The 20,010-nt window shown below is 37.8% G+C and overlaps 1 protein-coding gene across 3 annotated transcripts in view; it reads right to left on the bottom strand.

The window, feature by feature from the left end:
- Positions 1–15,644: 15,644 nt before the first annotated feature.
- Positions 15,645–20,010, bottom strand: part of LOC128353340 (copine-8) — an 88,206-nt gene continuing 83,840 nt past the window's right edge. For 2 of the 3 annotated variants that reach the window (XM_053314029.1, XM_053314032.1), the window contains one exon: positions 15,645–16,800. In XM_053314029.1, coding sequence (XP_053170004.1) covers positions 16,612–16,800 — 189 coding nt within the window. In that variant the 3' untranslated portion in view covers positions 15,645–16,611. The remainder of the gene's footprint in view (positions 16,801–20,010) is intronic. The other variant, XM_053314030.1, reaches the window with a different exon arrangement.

Raw genomic sequence — 20,010 nt, 5'->3', positions numbered from 1 at the left:
ACATCAAGTAGCATGGGGTCAGCTCCCGGGAGAGAATAAAGTCTAACTGGGATGATTTGGTTTCACTATTCAACCACTCTGAGCTTGTGTGAAGGAGATACAGTATGATCTATTTGCAACAGAGTGTTCAGTGTGGGAAGTGTTTGAATATACAGTATATTATTTTTTTGTGCTTTGGCTTTTACTCAACCTCCCTGACTCTCTTTTTCCCTTTTCACTGTCTCATTGATTTTTACTTTGGGAGATGATGGAAGTACAGATTAGTCTGTCTCACCATTGTATTCTGGCATTTTGAAAATTACAGCCCAATAGGATGGCACTTCCATCATTGATAGATTTGTTTTATTTCAGTATGTACTAGCAGTTTGTCTCTGTATTTTGCAGAATATCTGATTAATTACTGATTGGATGCTCACGAAATCTGGTGAAATGATGCATCTCTCCCTCTGATTTGAATGTTGCTGATTGGACCTAAAAATATAGAAGTTTTTTAATGACAAAACTTAAACTCTTGATTTTTAAATTGTGTAAATCAAACTGAAATCCCAATTAGCTTTTGCTAACAAAAGTAGTCTCAAAGTGAAATAAATAAAGAAGAAAAAAGGGTCCAGCCCATACAATCGTAACTTTTGGGCTGCATCTGGACGATCCACACAGACCTTCAAGAACAGACTAATGTTTATGTTCCTTAGAACCTTGCAGCCATGCAGAGCTGAAATAATAAGGGTTAGGGTTAGGGTTAGGGTTAGGGGGTTCATGTGGGTTGCGGTTCTGAGTGCAGCTGTTGTCTATTGTGATGGGCAGATTAATATAGTATCACTAAAACTGGTTCTAAGACTTGTTTTGAGTACTGATACTAGTTTAGATAGGGTCAATACCAAAAAAAGATAGACATCTAACGTAATGTTAGATCTCCTAGCTACCAGTATTTCCAGAAGCTCACTATTGAGCACTCAAAATCTTGTTTGTCTAAAACATTTTACAGGAGATTATGTGCAGGTTCTTGGTTTATAGAAGTTGCCAGGCAACCACCTGAGACTCCAAGAAGTTACCAATCACTGCCAAAAATTAGTTTGGTACATAACCATCTGTAAAATTGTCAAATTGTAATTTTTGAGACTGTATTTTGCTCATTCTGACTTGTGGATTATAGCTTGGATGTGTTGTGTGCACAGGAGGTGCTACATTAATTACAGTTACATCTGTCATTGATTTTTTTCAGAATAAAATTACATCATTTGTTAGAGAAACATGTTTTCCGTCTATTTGTCCTTTCTCTATTTATGTGTGTCCTCACAAACCCACACACACACACACACACAGACACACACACACACACACACACACACACACACAGTACTGCATAACACCAAAGCACCTTTTTGTACATCTTGTCTTTAGACTTTTACCTGAAGCAGAGTCAGAGGCTCTGAGCAATTAATTAGAAAGAGGAGCCTCAAGAAAGAGACATTTGTTTTTCTGGAGCCAAAGGTGAGGACATGACAACAAAGAAAGACACTGATATATATCTGTTTTTTAATGTAATCAGTGTTTGCTCTTTAAAATCACTCGCTGAGGTTACATAAAAGTTACAAGGGCAAAAAATAATTAGGGTGTGAAAGAATGAAGGTGGAAGAGAGGAAGAGGAGGTAGGAAATAAAATAAAAAAACGGATATTTGCAAGCACAATATGACAGGATGCTGGATTGGTATTGCATAATAGGCAACAATAATTAAGGTTCAGATTTAGACAAACAGACTTTGATCTATAGATAAAAAATTTTAGGAGATATCCATGATTTGACTAAAAACGGTGCGACCACCATTACCAGGTCATTAAATACCTTAAAATATGACATGTGCACTGAAGCTCTATAGAACAAATGTGTGTGTAGTTTATTAGCCTTGCTGTCTGGATAAACAATATGCTGCCTCTAACTGTCAGTGGCATTTTTTCAAGGCAAGGCGCATGCCATTCCTGATAATTATTATCACCCTACAGTGGGTGGTTACAACAGAGACCTTTTCATTTTCCACTCTGCCTCCTCTGCTGGGAGCACTGGGCTCCACAGAATAAAATGTCTCTTTTATAAGAAGTCATGATCATCTCAAGGCATTTTTTTAATATTTTCAAAAATTTGTATTAAAAACTTGTCTTTTTTTCATAATTTTTTTTTTAAGTGAAAATGGATCTTTACAGTCATCCCCACATCATCCTTATAAATACTTTTCATTCCCAATCCACCCCAAAAACCCCAAACCACCCTCCTCCCATCCCCTTCCACCAACCCCCAAACTCACCCCACCCAAGCCCATCCACCTCCACCTCCACACACACATACACACACACACACATGCACGCACACAGACCAACACAGAATCAAACTTTTCAACACAGCTCTTTAAACCCACAGCATTATTTGACTGATACAATGCAAAATGAAATCCTCCTCTACAAACAAGCTACCTACTTACTTACTTACCCTCAGACTGTATATATTATAATCCTTTATCCCTGAAACAATACATTAAGTGTCTAAGAAAAACAGGAGCAGTTACCTTGAAATAAGAAATAATGCAAGACTGCTCCAAATCATAATGTTAACTTTCACTAGGCTAATGTTCCCTCTAATCAATTAAACCCTAACCCTAACCCTTTCCACAATGTCAGTCTCTTCCCTGTAGGTCAAAGAGTAAAAATGTCAATGTGTGTGTGGAGTCAGCGAAGCAATAGTGATGTCAGCGCTGTTGATTGTTCTCTAACTCCTCCGACACTCTAGACCCTGTCACTTAACATCAGTCAGCTTCCTACACACACACACACACGTGACATCCACATGTCAACACACATACATGGATTCGCATTCACATGTAGAAAAGAGGAGAGAGGAAAGGGGAGAGTGGAGAGACTCACTTGCAGACGCCTTCATGTGTGGCTGGAGAGTCTGAAAACACTGCCACCAACGTTCTGCATATGCGTCAGAAATTCAACCGATTCGCCAATGACCTCCTGCCTTCTCTTCCACACACACACACACACACACACACACACACACACACACACACACACACACACACACACACACACACACACACACCAAAAAACTTGCACGCCAATGAGGCTCCTGGCACCCCATGCATCTGCCTCCTGTCTCACTGCATAATGCATTGCTAGCTGAGGTGTAAACACACACTCAACATGAGCACACTTAAATACAATCAGAGCCACACAGAAACGCTTAGTTGCAATGCATAATATATCAAACCAGGTTAGCTAGGACAAGTGGCCTCATATGTACTGCTAATTGAGACAAAGGCAAGGTTTTTGTGTGTGTGTGTGTGTGTGTGTGTGTCTGTGTGGTATACTCATTAAACGCAGCAAGCACAATAAAAAACATTAGTCAACTGAATGGCCAAGATGGCATTTAGTCTCATTTAGCCCTGTTGTTGCTCTTATGTTAGACTAATGAAGAAGCACGGTCTGTGTTGTGACTCTTTTTCTTTGTGTTTAATTTGATTAATTTCAAACTAAGCAGAAATGGGAAGAGACCCGATGGAGTTGAAGAATCTGTTAGTGAGAACTAAGCAGTATTTCTGTTTATCATTATTATTACTAACTTAACTATCTATAAGCTTTGTTTTCTCATGGTCAGGTCTTCATTTTCTCATTCTGTGATTATGATCCAAAAGCAGATTATTGGTTCTGACAGTAAATTGCTTTCTTAAGATCTCGGCTAATTAGTCAAGTGATTGCAGTTGGAACAGTACAGGTAAACATTTGAGTAATTTTAGAGTAATTTCAAAGTGATTTGCAGTGGGGCCAATATCGATACTACTACCTCTACTTGTTTTAATTAAAGGCTGCTTAAGTAATGCCATAGGGTGTGTCATTAATGAGGTAAATGCATCATAACCGATTTAATTCTGACATTTTTATGGCCACTAAGAGATGTAGCAAAGATGAGTCTCCTACTATTAAGCAATACCTTTATTTAGAATCATTAAGAAGAAATGTGTTTATTATGTGAACTATCTGAACTACACACAATAGTACAGAAGCAGATAGTACATGCACTAAGAAGAGTGTTCATGGGATCATGTATTATATCCTTTTTTTGTTATCAATCTTATATGACGTTAGTAACAATACTTAAACAAGATCACTACAGTATCAGTACTATTATAGCATCAATAGTATTGATACTGTAGTGATCGGTCTGCCCCTGATGGACAGGCCCAATGCTCACTGAACAAAACTGACAAAGCACAGGCTTCATGGATGTCTTATTCAGTACATTATTTAATGTATGAACATCACAAAACAATCGAGAGTTTATTTGTTTTGCACAGAGGCAGCAAAAGACACTAAATTCAAAGGGCATAAGTGCATTAGAACAACATTTAAAGGGCGCTCCACTGATTTTACACATAAAAAACTGATTACTCTCCAAGTTTGAAAAGACAGCATTCGGGATTTGTTGCAGAAAGTTTGTATGACAAAACAAAAGCACTAGTTTGCATTATGGGAAAGGATGGGAGCAAGAGTCTTTGGAGTTTGACATATATTAGATTAAAAGTTGCGAAAACAGGGTCTCTGCAGCATTGATTTTGAACCAATTAAATTAGAATAAATACCCCACGGAAGATGGAAATAAAGTAATAGATGTTAGCAAGTGCTACACTGCACATGCCTGTACTTTTAACAAAAGCAGAAATGTAATTAAACTATAACTTATTTGTTTTATGATACAGATCCTTTTTAAAAGTTACATAATGGTCTCAATACATGAACCTGAGCACACCAGCGACGTGCCGTCTCCTAGCACCTTTAAAGAAACAATTACAGCACATGAGAAAATATTCTATTTATATGAAAATGGTGGGAGTTCAGTGGGCAGAGTGGCCAAAACATGTGTTTTGTATTATTAACGGCATACAGTAATTATGCAACCTGCCCACATTCATTTCACAGTTTCTGGCTTGCTGTCTGTGAAAGTTTAACTTTGTTGTGAGGGATTGTGTGTGAGCGTATGTGGTGATTGGCGAACAAAGACCAGATGTCACCTTCAGGTTTAGAAGTTGTTACTCTGCATTTAGAGATGCGCCAACCACCTGCGTATTCTTTTCTTTTCTCTTTTTCTTTTGTTTTTTAAATTTCTGGGGAATATTCAAATGAGTTCCAACTTTAGCCCTGTCTCAGTGGCAGGTTGCTAAGCTACAGACTGTGTCAGGAAGTGACAGGCAAACATAATTACGACCCTGGTTGACAGACATGGTGTTCATTAGTCTTACTCAAGCATTAAGACTTCAAGTCTTTTTAAAGGACGAAATCCTCACACGACCTTTTCACTCAAGTAATTACCACATAATCATTTGGTTAATAAGTATTTAAACAATTAAGGGGCAGATGAATCATTGTTCAGTACAGTATGGATGGTATGACGTAAAAGCTTGAAATTGTGCATTTTTTCTTGCATTTTGAGCACATACTTGGGCATTGTGGTATGACGCATTCCACCTTCATATTATTACGACTAATGGGTGCACAAATAAGAAAAAATTGGATAATGAAATCATAATTAAATTTGCCTATTGTGCTGCTCTCCAGGAAGCTTGCCTTGAATCCATAGCCTTGATGTAGTGCTCTATTGCTGTTAATGAGCAGTCTTATTCCTCTGTGGTATGTGTGTGTTTGTGCATGGATGTTGTGTCTTTGTCCGCGCAGTGTAAGTCAGTTTGTTACCATACTCGCTCTCTCTCTCCCTCACTCCTTCTCTGCTGGCATTGCATTAGATGTTGATTGACAGTGATATTAGCACCTTTCTCTCACTCTGCCTCTCTTCACCCCTCAATCAATCCACCCATCTCCTCCCTTGGCCACAAGGGACGCTGGGAAAATAAAGCTATTTATAGCCACCTGAGGCTTGCACGAGGCTCTCCCGTTTGTGCGGAGAGTGAGAGAGAGAGAGAGAGAGAGAGAGAGAGAGAGAGAGAGAGAGAGAGAGAGAGAGAAATCACCTTCATGTTACAAACACACAATGCATACAATATGGCATATTGTTCATGTGGCTGTCCTCTGCCTTTTAAATTTCACACTTGTATATTTAGCAAACGTTAGCTTAAGATGCTATTATTATAATCATGGATATAATCTGGATTCATTTTAAAGTTGTCAGTTATGTGCCAATACCCAAATCTTTTGCCCTAAAATTGTCTTTCCTTTGCCACTAAAGAGCTCATGCCAATTGTAAAGGTCAAGCTAGTGGCCACAATGCAAAAAAAGTCCAAAAACAAAAAACCCTGAATGTCAAAATGCAGCAAGAAATAAAAAACACAGGATGAATGTGAATGCAACAAAAAAACCAACCAATTTAACATGGCAGGCCTATAATAATGTTGTACTCATGACTAGGACTGCAACTAGTGATTGTTTTCGTTATTGATTAATAGGTAAGTTGTTTGGTTCATAAAATGCCAGAAAAAAAAGAAAAAAAACGGTTCACAACCCAGTTTATTGCCATACAGGACTTATGAAACCAGCAAATATTCACTTTAAAAGCTGGAAACTCAGAAATGACTCAAAATTATTAATTAATTAATTATCAGAATAGTTGCTTATTAGTTTAATAGTTAGCAACTAATTGATTAAAGTGTACATACAATGCTTTTTGTGGTTTTCTGTTCATATACTGTTATGATGTTGGATATCTATGTTAAACATGGTCAAATTTCCAAAACATGCAAAAAACAAAAGTAAGCTTTCACCAAAAAAAAATCCCCCCACCCCAGTTTATTCCCTGAGCATACAGACTCTTCTTAGCCTCTTTCTCTTTCACTGTAAATCACAGCTAAAGTGCATTTGGGTATGAAATCTTTCACAGAGCAAAACAATAAAAGCCAGTAAAAATTACAACAATATGTACCTACCTACTGGTACAATAAACATTTACCAGAGAGTAAATACAGAGTAGCTCCAGGGAGACATATGTGGGCAAAGGCTGGTTCCTACAAGCTCTTTACCTCAGATCTCCAGAGCCTTGTCCCCTGGAAAGGAATTGGATTCATGTAAATTTGCTTTAAGCAGCCTTTTAAAAAATAGATTAGTCTAACAATGACAAAGTAAGCTTTTTGCAGGTATTACATTTCTACATGTCTGTCAAATCACAATAAGTGCCATCAAAGGTCTCGTTATAGATACATTGGACATGATTGCTATATGGAATAGCATATCTCAGGGCTGAGATAGGTGAGCATCATCATTCTAATCCTAACAATGTCTTATTCAGAGTGTTAAAGTCATTTTAACACTTGTTATTTTTGTAGCTGGATGCTGCACAGTATGACATATTCATTGAAGCAGGTTGCAAGGACATATATTGCACTCTCTATGCATTTTTAGCCCACATAAAAAGCTGAATAAAAGCTTCATGCACATTTAGGAGCCCAGCTGTGCATTTTAAAAGGCTACCCTATGGAATGAAGGACCCTTTTTGTGGACCCATTTGGAGCTGCACAGCTGCAGAAATGCCAGGAAATAACAAAGTAAGCAAATCTTAGCCAGTCCCTTCCATATACATCTATGTTTTCTCTTTTAGCTTAATCAGGAGGAGGAATGTGCAAGTGTCCAGGTGGTCAACCAACACCCACCAGTAGGACAACACATTATGTGTGGGGTGCTGGCCTGTAAAGTAAGTTTCCATTTTTGTCAGTTAATTCATCTCTTCCAAAGAAAGACCGTACTCCAATCTGTATTCAAGGTGGCACAGCCTGTGCTGAAAGGACAAAAGCCTGACTTTCTGGTTGACCTGGAGGGGGTCAACAGAATGAGGCTGGAAATGGCCAAAACATTGATGAGTCACGTATGAATGTGATGGTCTTGCATATATAAGTATACTGAAGGTTCGCTAACTATATCTGTAACAGATTCCCTGATCTCTGCCACTCCTGTGGTGCGAAAAACAGGAACCAGTGGACAGACCCACACTCACTGGGTAAGATAACATAGCTTTGCTCCACATAAAGAGACTTCATTTTCACTTATCCTAATGTGTATTTGATGGTTTTTAGATTAAATGCACAGCATGTGGCTGCTAGGATTTGTGTGGGCCACTGAAAAAGAATATGTTTGCCCTAGATGTTGCATAATTGATTTTGTAAATAAGTACGTGTGCATTAAACTACTAAATGAAGACCTCACAGCAAATGTTTAGAATAGGAATGGGCAATATTATCCATCTCAAGAGTGTTCATTTCTTTTTGACTGCACTAAAAGTAAAAGTCATCAGGAAGAGAATATAGCCCAAACATCCACTGATTATAGTTAATTATTTTACCCTAAATTTAAGCACACATTGTAATCTCTAATCTTCTCAAAATGTTGAAAGTGGGCTTGTGCAACACCTCATTGGTCTAGCACAATGCACCATAAGTTTGGCGGGGCCTGGTGGGGTGTTTTTGTTTTGAAGAAAATAAAAGAGTATACTAATGTATTTGGATTGGAAGAATATTTCATTCAATACCACATCTGAGACAGACACCATTTATGATGCCTATATAAAAAGGTACAATTTTCCATGTTAAGAGGTAACAGGTTGGGTGGATGGCTAGATAGGTGGCAAAAAGTGTACGCTGTCGCATGTAAAATATGGAAAACTCATGTCCTTGTTCATATCTTCAGATCAAATTTTATGACTATTTTACAAACTTCCATAAGACTGTTGCTACAAAATAAGGACCCAACAAAGACTGAAGAGAAAACCAGGACATAAATACTAACTGAAGTGACGAGGAGATGGAGTACAGGTGGGAAGATGGGCAGAGAAGCTCAGGAGAGGGGAGTGAGAGCACACAGGGAGCTGACTGGCTGGGAGAAACACAGAGAATAGAGCAGGGCTAATGAAGGCTGATGCAGGGCAGGTGTGTAGGTGTGTAGATAGACACAGACACAGGAAGGAAAACAACGGAAAATGCAAAAATCAGAAAACACAATACCTCTTTACAAAAAACCAACATATGTCAACCTGTCCAAGAATATAAATTGAAGTGCACAACAACATAAGCTGAATAGTAATGTCAGACAGTTTTTTAAATATACAACCCATGTACATGTGATTTGACCCTTTTCTTGTCTAATTCTCCAGTTTCCCCAGAGCAGATGCAGATTAAGACACCATACCTTTTTTTTTCAACTTTTTTTTACCATTTTACCATCAAGAAACATATTAAAAAAATACTGTGTTTGGTGGTCTTTAAAAAATATTTGAAGATTTGATAGTTTGAGGAATTAAGGACATTTACATCAAGAGAAAATAAATCTAGTTTGGACAGAATATGGACACACACACACACACACACACACACACACACACACACACACACACACACAAAGACTCTCCATCATCCTCCCCGTCTAACAGATCCCTGTCTGTAAATAAATAATAAACAGCGGTTTCATTTTTGCTCATATGAAACTCTTCCCTCATGCTGTCCTATCACAACACGCCTGTTCAAACTTCATTTGAGCTTCCATTTCGCTTCATTTCAGACAAGCAATCCACAATTTCAGGCTTGAGTTTTTTACATTTTTTTTTTAGCGGGGGCCAAATGTGAAGCCGACTGAACAAATTTGTTTTGCAAATATATGCAAATATGGATCTGTAATGAGGCAAATTTATCAGCCAATTTTGTCCGCTCTCTAAATTTGTTATCGCGTTTATGAAGGGGAAAAACTGACAGGGCCAACACCTGACATCTATCTAATATACACAAGAGGGTTGATGGTGATTGATTGGGTCCTCTGTAGACAGCAGGACAGTGGGTGCATACTTGATTGCATCTGCCTCTGTCACAATCAGCCATTTAGACATATTTATAAGGGATGCCTTACTTTAATTTGCCTGAAACTAAGCCATCAATTCCTGTAAAGTCAAAGTCTGTTATAGGAGTTGCAGGAACACAGCTTTTGATAACTTAGAGATTTCACCCCAATGTATTAAACATGTAATCAGAGCATTCAAAACTGAAAATATACCAGTTAATACACACATGCATTGTATATAAGTATAGTCTACTCTGAAGTTTCCCTGTTGACAACATCGTGTTACATGGGGAGATAATTGGCAACAAATCCATATGTTGTTGACTCTGCATCTTCCTCACTGCTTACCAGAGTGACAACCTGATGGTGACAGCAACTCAACACACAGCGTACTAAGGGACATTACATGTTTGTTATTAAGCTTGAAACAGATGCACAGTGAGTGGGAGTTTGCAGGAATGGCGCTAATTGTGGCAAACATACGGCAGGTGAATACTAATGAAGTTACCGTATAAACTGCAGCTCGCGTGGATGCATACGATGGTTCGTGTGTGAAAATGTATGCATATGTTCCATAATGAGATGGAGGCAGAGTGTAGGAAGTTTCACAGGAAGGTCTTTTATCAGCCATGTGGTGTTTTGCTATGGCAGCAAGTCTGCTCATTAACAAAAAGTCAATAAAGTTGTGGTAATACTTTCATGTGACTGTAAGCTGATGTCTTATTATTTTTAAATGCAAGTGGCAAAAAAAGAAGAAAACTCCCTCCATCCATGCAACGACTAAACCTCAAGGACTCCATTAAACTAATGGTTCCCTAATACTTTGGTTTTAAATACTCAAAGAGGTGACTGTTTGGAAGACAAGCAAGGAAACTGAGGTCATTTGCACATAAAATAGAGGGACTGGTGTATGTTAGTTGTCTACTTTAATTAATATAGTAATTTAGTATTTTTATTCTGTTCTAATATAGATGTGTATGTGCTGCATTTAAAGGAACAGTTCTACATTTTGGCTCATTCACTTTCTTGCCATGAGTTAGTTCAGATGAGAAGATCAACAGGTGGTATCAATCTTCTAAAGGCAGTGACTGAGCATATTAAAGTTTTAAGTAACCAAAAACGTTGATTAACCTCTCCCAGTGAGCAGTAGGAAGGATGTTCACTTGTGCAGCATGACTATCTAACCCTACTGTCAGCCAGAGTGGCAGAAGTGAGACAAAATAACCTAAAATTTTGACAGTTTTCATTTGAAAAGAGAAAACAAGTTGGATCATGACTGTCAAAAAGTCAGGAATCTCAGCACTTGCCAAACGGCTTGCTGGGTTATTGAGAGCTGATGAAGAGCCCTATCAACCCCCCACAGAAAAACACTACCTATTTTGGTATTTTTGTGTCACGGGGTTACTAATTGCCTCTTGAAACAGGTGTTAATTAATTGCAGAGATAAAAACTGAGAAATAATTCTAAATTGTGTATTTTAGGAAACAGACAGTAGTAAATCAGACTGATTCAAAGAAACAGAAAGATGCACCAGTGACAGTTTGAGATGAATCAATGTGACATGTTCATCATGTTCTGGAGTATAGCATGTAGTGGTATACTCAATGCCAGTGGTCCTGTGTCCATGTTGTTTTGTGTCTTAATGTCCTGTCCTAAGGGGATAAAAGACACATATGAAAAACAATGAAAAAATAACACTCAATTTTGTGTTTTATATGAATATTTATTTAAAAATCCATAGTTCAATACAGAAATAGTCATCTATTATATGTATTATCAGACAATCAGTACTTCAGCCATGCTTTCTCTGATTAATCACGGTTTCAAAAAAGTACAAGATTTTTTTTTTCCATATTTGAACTTGTGCAAAGAAAAATACACTAGAAAGCAATAAAAACACTGACACAAAATAGATAACGATTAATTCCTTAAACAATTCATTTTTCTGAAGAAGGCATCGCACAATTCCAAGAAAATCATTGAGAGATTTAAGGCCATTTTGTACAGTTAATTTTTCATATAGATTTTTATATTTCAAAACACTCAGTTTTTAACAAAAGGAACTGGTGCATCCTTTGTAAAACTGTACATGCAAACATAGTGCACATTGTTAAGAAGATATGACGAGCATACAATATATTATTTGGATAGCTTTAGTAAACAAAGATCTTATGTGTGTTAACGCCTCACGTAGTCTATTAAAACACTATAAAAGGCGCCTCAGAGGCAATCACACACACTCGCACACACACACGTACAAAGTAGACCTATATCAAACACATGCATGCACACACACACACACACACACATGCGCACACACTCGCAGCTTCATGGGGCTAGACAAAGTTAGTGAGCTGTTGCACTATGATTACAAAGTAAATAATAATAATAATAATCACACAAAACAACTGGCAGCTATGACTATGGCAAAAAATGATGTGTATGTCTGTGTGTATGGAAGTAAAGAAAGGCCAAAAAAACCAAATATTTTTATAAGAGAAAATTAAACACCACTGATATTGTAGCACTGAAATATTTTGCTTGACAAATCCAGGTATCAAGCTCAATTTCTGTAACTTGTTGTTTTGACCAGACTTTTTTTTTTATCTTAAAATGGCCAATTAAATTTGAGCAACTTGAATACATTATTTGAACAGGCTTATTGGACAATGTTATTTTGTGGATCTAAATTTGTGAACTCATACAAAAACATAAAAGAAAAAAAGAAAAACAGAAGAATCCTATACATTCAGATAGATGGTTTTCATGGAAAAACATCATAAATTATAAAAAAAAACATAAAAAAATAAATTCTTACAGCCTCTTTTTACTTCCATACAGTGTCCTGCCCTTGCTAACAAGTCTTGTCATGGAAATCTAATAGCAAGAGTTGCATGTTTCTACCCTGAAAGAATTTGCTGAAGAACACACAACTAGGAACAGGAGGTAGGTTGCCATTCCGTTAGCATGAAAGGCTAATCTTGTAGCATCTCCTCTGCTAAACACTAGAATCCTGGGACATAATCTGGCCAAGCATTTACTAAGGACAAATCTGTCAAGAAAATGTCATGTCAATGTTTTTGCTGCAATTGTTTGGAGCAACGTGAAAGTTGGCAGAAAAGGGAATATATTTACTTTCATCTCTCCCTTCGTGTCAAATTGTTTCTAGTCAGTTGTGAGACAATGTATCTATTGAAAAAAAGATCATATTCTTATTTTTAGAAATAAAAAGTTAAATTCATGAGCAATGTAATGCACTGTACTACAACTTTTCTTGGTCATGTCAAACCGCTAGCTCAAGGTTTCATGCTACGGTAATGTTTGCTAACGTTAGCAAACTTTACATATATTGCTTTATAACTTAGTCAGTTTGCTGGCTTCATTACTCTTTGTGACTACCTGTGCTAATTTAAACCATTTAAAAGAAAAATAAATGAGTAATAGACAATAATTTTCCTTAAATGTAATTCTGTAATTGTGTTTTTTTCCCTACAGTGGCTGCTGTTCAGAAAAAGTTACATAAACCTTTTTAATGGATGTTTTGTGTTTTCACCATGACCAGAACATTAGCTTTTCAACCTGCCACAATATAATAAAGGAATCTTCTGATACAGTAATTTGTGTCCATCAGAGGGGATTTTTTTCTGAATTGTAACCAAGGACTAACATCAAAAATGTAGCTGAATGCAAGCAGATAATCCCAAATCACATCTCTGCCTTTCCAATCAGTAATAGCTATAATAAAGCCAATTCTGACCCCTGCACTGTTGGATATCTGGTTTAGAGAATGTGAGTTTTACAGTATATCTGCTGAGACAGTAATGAGATCCTTATTTGACCTTCAGTCCTAATGATGTGTCCAGCTATGCTTTGAATGCAGTGGGTGGTTGCAAGAGTGAGATTACTCCTACTAAGCAAAGACACACACACACACACACATACACATACATATCATGGGGAGGTTATGTGGAAAGAAAGATGAACATGGGAATGTCAAGCTTTAACTGTTTCTAAACTATTGAAGGCAGTAGGATATTTAAAACAAATTATTCTGAGTTGAAGCTGAGCAACAAGTACATTTTTTCACTGCTGAAAATTCAGGGTGTAAACCAACCAGGTTAATACAGATTCAAATTAGGATCCATAGCTTATATACCATTTTTAAATGTTTGTACAAAAGGTAAAAGACAATGTAAGATCCAAACATTGTGATTTTAGATGTAGAATTCTTCTCTGTTACACTGCACAATGGAACAATAATGGAACATAGTAAAAACTGTGTGATTAGTTAAGCTTGAGGCTTAAACCTTGATAACAGGGTCATATTATTAACCTGCTCCAGGACTGCAGGGCAAACATTAACTGTGTCCCTCTCATGCAAAATGATCAGTAGTATAAACAGAATATACTGCTTGTTATTGTTACTTGCAGAACACAATATTCCTGTAATTATTTATATTTGGAAAGTTAATGAATTATTTAGGTAGTCCCTGTTGTGTAATCACTATTGATCCTATTGGATTTTCTGTGGTAACCAGATCTGTAAAAATGGAGTGAAACACCTGGAAACATCTGCTCCATTATAAACAAGTGCTTATAACATAAGATTTGGTCATATGAAGCATAACTTGAGCAAAATCATAGCTTTAAAGTACTTAAGAGTGTTCATACAAAAAAAAACATCACTTCAATAATAAAATATCCTTTCACATTTTTTGGTGCTTGCTATCCAATGTTAAAATGTTTTTTTTTAAGACTTTTGAAACATTCCATGTAATGTTTTGACATAGACATCATTTTTTCACAGCACGCAAATTTCACTCACACACAAACACATTTTTAACTTCATTGCAACACTTCAGTCTTTCCACATTCATGACAGAAACGGCTCTCTTTCATTCATTAGACGGTTTTAGAAACGATCATTCGATGTTATTGGAAACTTGTCGGAAAAATTGTCAAGCGACTGACGGGAATCACGCGAATCATCCTTTTACACATGATTGGCACATATAAATACACACATCATAAAAACAAACATATAAAAAGCTATATCAAAGCTAAAAGGTGCAATAAAAATATACACACCCAAAACAAAATTGGAACAAAAAAAAGAAAAGAAAAAAAAGCCAACATAGGGAAAGTGTGTTTTTCTCTGCATTTTTGACCTCTGGGCTCTATATGCTCAAACTGTATTAAGTTTGAGAGCAGCTGCTGTCGTTTTTAACATGGGCAGGGATGTGGTGTTACAGTACACGACACAATGAGACAAAACCCCTGGGCATGTGGGCATCCTATTGCCAAGGCAGTTTGGAGGAGAAGAGACAGAAAGAGAGAGAGAGAGAAAGAGAGAATGATAGTAGCTATTTTTCCATTCAACAGTTAAATTTGAAATAAATAAATCAATCAATCAATCAATGAAGAAATAGAATGATTTGAATCATCTTAGCAAAGAAATCAGCTTTCTAAAAGTAAAATTAGCTCTTAAATGATTGCAAAAGTTGCCCATATTTCATGGTTTCACCTGTAGATATCACACATTATTATTAATAATAATAATACATTTTTTGAAGGTATCACAGTATGCATGAAGACAACTTTTCTTTAAAATTGGAAATGACATATTTTATATTTCAGAATGCCAAAATATTTATCAAGTCAACCAAATAAAAAGATATAAGATGTTTTTTTGTGTGTTCACTTCATGTATAAGAACTTGTTAAAAAGGGGAAATAAAGAGTGGTTGCATGGAAACACAGCTATTAGATGTGATAGGAGCGAGAAGATGAGAGCGACTGAGAGAGAGAGAGAGAGAGAGAGAGGGGAAGGAAAGCTTCATAAGAAGGCAGATAGACACAGACAGACCTCTGGGGCCTGAGAGCAGTGCAGACAAACAAACAGGGTTAAGTAACAAATGGAGATACAGGCACTCACCCCCTACAGACAGACAGACAGGTAGACAGACAGACAGACAGACAGATGGTTCGAAGAGGTAGTGCAGGGCCACTATCGTATGCATGCACTTGACTGAGGCTACACTCATGCAAAAGGTTAATACAAACACCAGAATACAGTACGGTACGGTACAGCACGGTACGGTACGGTACAGAAGGGCTACCAGGACCTGCACTGCTGCTACCTGACGCACATGCCAGGAAAGAGAGAGAGAGAGAGAGAGAAAGAGGGATAGAGAGACAGAGATAGAAAGAGAGAGAGTATTACAAGCTTTATATTGAAACTATGTGTATATAAAAGTATCAACAGTAAAAATCCTTGTTAGCATTTACTGTAAACAATGAGTGAGTTGGAGAGAGAGAGATAGAAAGAGAGACAGAAAGAAAGAAGTTACATATGTCCAGTTATTTACAGGAAAAGTTAAGTGTTCATTTAAGATCAAGTGATTCCTTAGTTTTTGTCTGGAGACATTCTCTTTACCGTGTTTTCAAAAATCAAACAAACAAACAAAAATAAAAACAGTTCCTTCATTCTTTCTTCGTTCCAGGTTGAATCCAGACTCACCAAAGCCTGTCCGGGTTTTCCCCAGGCTTCACAAAAATTCCAGACAGTAACGGGAATGCTTGACAGTGGAAGTAAACAGACTCTCATTGGCTTTTCCTGTCCTCAAAAGCGTCACTCTCCTGGCCCGGCATGCAGCTTCCTGAACACGAGAAAGACCACCGTGATCCATGACGCCAAGGCTAGAGAGTGGCTTTAAGGAGATGGAAGTATTTTTTATGCTTTTAAAGTCAGCTCAGCAAACCTCTGGACTCCAAAACCCTTCTCCTGCTTGCTCCTCATATCTGGGTTTGGAGGGGTTGCCCCGGTGGCGTGTAGGGAGGCGGTGCCGGCGATGGCTTGATACCGCGGGTTCTCATGTAGGAGAGGAACTGGTCGGGGATCTCGGCCAAAACGTCTTTGGCAAGCCGGGCCATGCTCAGGATGTGGTTTCCCGTTCGGTCGATGTAGTCTCTGAATGGGACAAACTGAGGAGAAGGAGAGGCAAGAAACACGAGTTAAAGTGACTCCAAGAACTCAGGAACACACCACTAACCAACTACATGTTGTGGAGATACAGGCTCTATTTAAACCCCTTATCAGAAGCACATCCACTGTGACATATTTCCCCACTGTATCTTGTTACCATAAATTTGTGTCAGTCATGATGAGGCCTGAACCTAAAAGCCTTTTGTCTTGTAATGCTAAAAGTGACATTAAATACAGTTACAAAATATGAATAATGAAATATCATTATTGTCCAAGCATACTGTGTACGCAAAGTAGGCTTGATATTAGAATGAAATAACATTAAACTTAAACTTTAAATTAAACTTTTAAATACTAGTGCTAACTAGCGCTACAATACAAGAACAATGGTGTTTCTTTATTGCCATGCCTTCAACATGGGTCACCAAACATGGGTCACCAAACGGGGGTCACCAATCGAGATGGAAGCTGAAACTTTTTGCCTGGAAGAGATTAGCTTTAACCTCAAGTTTTTACCACAATGTAAAGAAAAGGTGTATTTAAGGGCTTTAAGTGTTGCTGTTTGAAAATGAGTCAGCTGGAAACATTGAAATCCGTCGTATAAAATCTGACAGAGAAAGGTGTCATTTCAACAAGCAAAGTGGTGGTCATCAGCGATTATCCCTTTTGTCTACCTCAGTCTGAAATCAAGACTACTAAAATGACAAGTGGAGAGACAGGTGGTTTGGAGTACAGATGTAAGAGTAAAGATGTACAGTAAAACAAGGAAGAAGACAAGTGAGAAAGAAAAAGATTAATAGCAGAGGGCTGAGGGTGAAATGCATGACAGCATGAAAAATGGGAAAATCAAGGAGAGAGGACAGAAATTCAAAGAAATAATTACAATTTTATAATATATAACTAATCCCCCAAGTTGCTCTGTTCACTACTTTAAGAAGTAGAAACTCTTGTGAACTGCCGATTGATTTTGTAAACTGTACTGTAGATCACAAATTGGGGCTGCTACAGATTTTTGGCTGAAAGGAAACTGGTGTCTGGTTGCCTGGCGCACAGGGATGGGTGAGATTCAAACTTTCTGCTAAACAGCAGCATTTGAAAGAGAATCTGATCCCCGAGGCGAGCAGCAAATGTAGATAAAAGGAATGTTCAAATTAATGATGTCATGTTTTCACAGAGATGTTTAGTTCACTGATGCCATTTGGGGCTGCTGATGTGTGAAATTGCACTTAAATTGCTTTAAGACAGAAAGAAGAGATGGATCCAGCAACAAGACACATCCATGCTTTGGCTCAAATTATTAGTGGCATCCAATATTAGGCTGAACCTGTGCAGGTTCAAATAGATAATTAAACAGTAATCGTTTAGAGATCAACTTCCTGGTTCAACTTTTGACACATTTTCCACAGTTTTCTTATGAAAGCTTCACATTTTATTGATTTGATGATGTCATGTTCTTAGATCTTAGCAACCATCTTAGCAACCAGCCCCCCAGATCTTACTTTGCCCTATGAACAGAACTATAAAAAATTAGACTCAAGTTACAATAAAACAGCAACTTTCCTTTGTTATCACAGTTTTACATTTTAACACAACAAATATGTACATTACATTTAGTGACTGTGTATGCTATAAATATAATTTTTGGCACATAATAGCTGGCTGAATGCACTAGTGGTCATCAGAGGTACTGCACCAGCCATAGTTTGCTTGTGAGTGCCACTTCACAAGTTCTGAAGTAACATTTTTTATCAACATTAATATCAAGGTCTTGCTGAAGAGCCCCTGGACACATTGACTTCTTTAACCATCTTTAACCACCCTGATGCAACTCATTATTTACATCTGAAGGTCCCTGCCTCCTTCACCATCCTAATGTGCCTGCTTTGAGCAGATTACATAAATGTGAGCGCATGTCAGTTGTAATGGTGAAGTCTAATGTAACAAACCTTCTCAGGTAGAAAATATTACTGAACTAAATGATATGAGACACTTTCATTTAATTAATGAGCTGTTGTCACTCACAATCACAAGATCATATGAGATGCCAATTTGTGTATGAAACCCTTGCTGTGAAATGTAAACTTCACAGTGTCACCAGAGGTTATAAACTTGTTGGTAATGAGAGCCTGTAGGCAGAGCTGCTGTAATGTTCCACTACTGAAACTTACTTAACACCATCTCCTGATCTTTTCTGCATAGATCACCTGTGTGTGTGTGTATGTGTGTTTGTGTGTACTGAATCTTGTTAGAAAGCCCACTAATGAGCGTGCCTCCCTCATCCACGTGGGCTGAAGGAGGGTGCGAAGGAGTGTGATATGACAGTGGCGGTAAAAAGGTCATGGAGGAGAAAAACGTGACTTTGCTGCATCTCAACTAAACAAAAGGCTGCCACTTAATGTTTGCATTTAATCTCTTTGCCTTGATACCAGACATTGGCATAAGTATGAAGAGTAAGACTGTGGGTTGATTCAGCTGAGGGTCTCCTTTCATCTACTTTAATGAGAAAGAGAAACTGAATAAAAGACACAGCAGCAGAGATCTGGCAGACCCTTCACAGCTCATGTGAAGTGCATTAGTGTGTGTCGGTCTTGCCATCTGTGGTCTGGTGTACCACAGGGTCGAGGTGATCAGGTGTCTGTCTGCATGGACAGAGTTGGACAAGGCTCAGGTACTCTCTAGATACTCACCTTGAAAAATAAAGTGACGAAGATTGCACACAGCACTTCCACAGTCTGTTAATTTGTCATTTGTCATTTTTGGAGATAAATGTCTCCTGAAGCTGTTGAACATGAATTCATCCTCACTGAATGGATTTGGATACTAGTCACTTAGTTGGAATCAATGGGGAAATCTTTAAAAATCAGGTCCTCAATATTAGTAATACTACCATTTAAAAAAAAGGCTACATAACTATAACAAATGGGCTCTACTGGATTTTATATCACTCAAAAAAAGAGTAAATTGGGCATTTGCGTCAAAACTATTCACACCAGCAGCAATACGACTTGGTGACAGAAACACAAATTTGCAACAGCTCATTCTGTCAGTCAGCATTGTGGAGACAGTTTGTCTGGTTGTGTTCAGCGTCTCCATCCACAGAAGCAGCCAGAAGACGACAGCAGAAATTTACCAAACCAAAGCGCCACAGACAGAGATCGACAGTCACCTGCCTTATGACACGCTGATCAAGATCACTGACAGTGGGCTGG

Source organism: Scomber japonicus, chromosome 23 (assembly GCF_027409825.1).
Source record: "Scomber japonicus isolate fScoJap1 chromosome 23, fScoJap1.pri, whole genome shotgun sequence".
Lineage (NCBI taxonomy): Eukaryota > Metazoa > Chordata > Actinopteri > Scombriformes > Scombridae > Scomber > Scomber japonicus.
The sequence above is the reverse complement of the archived record's forward strand: the minus strand, read 5'-3'. Positions and strand labels throughout refer to the sequence as shown.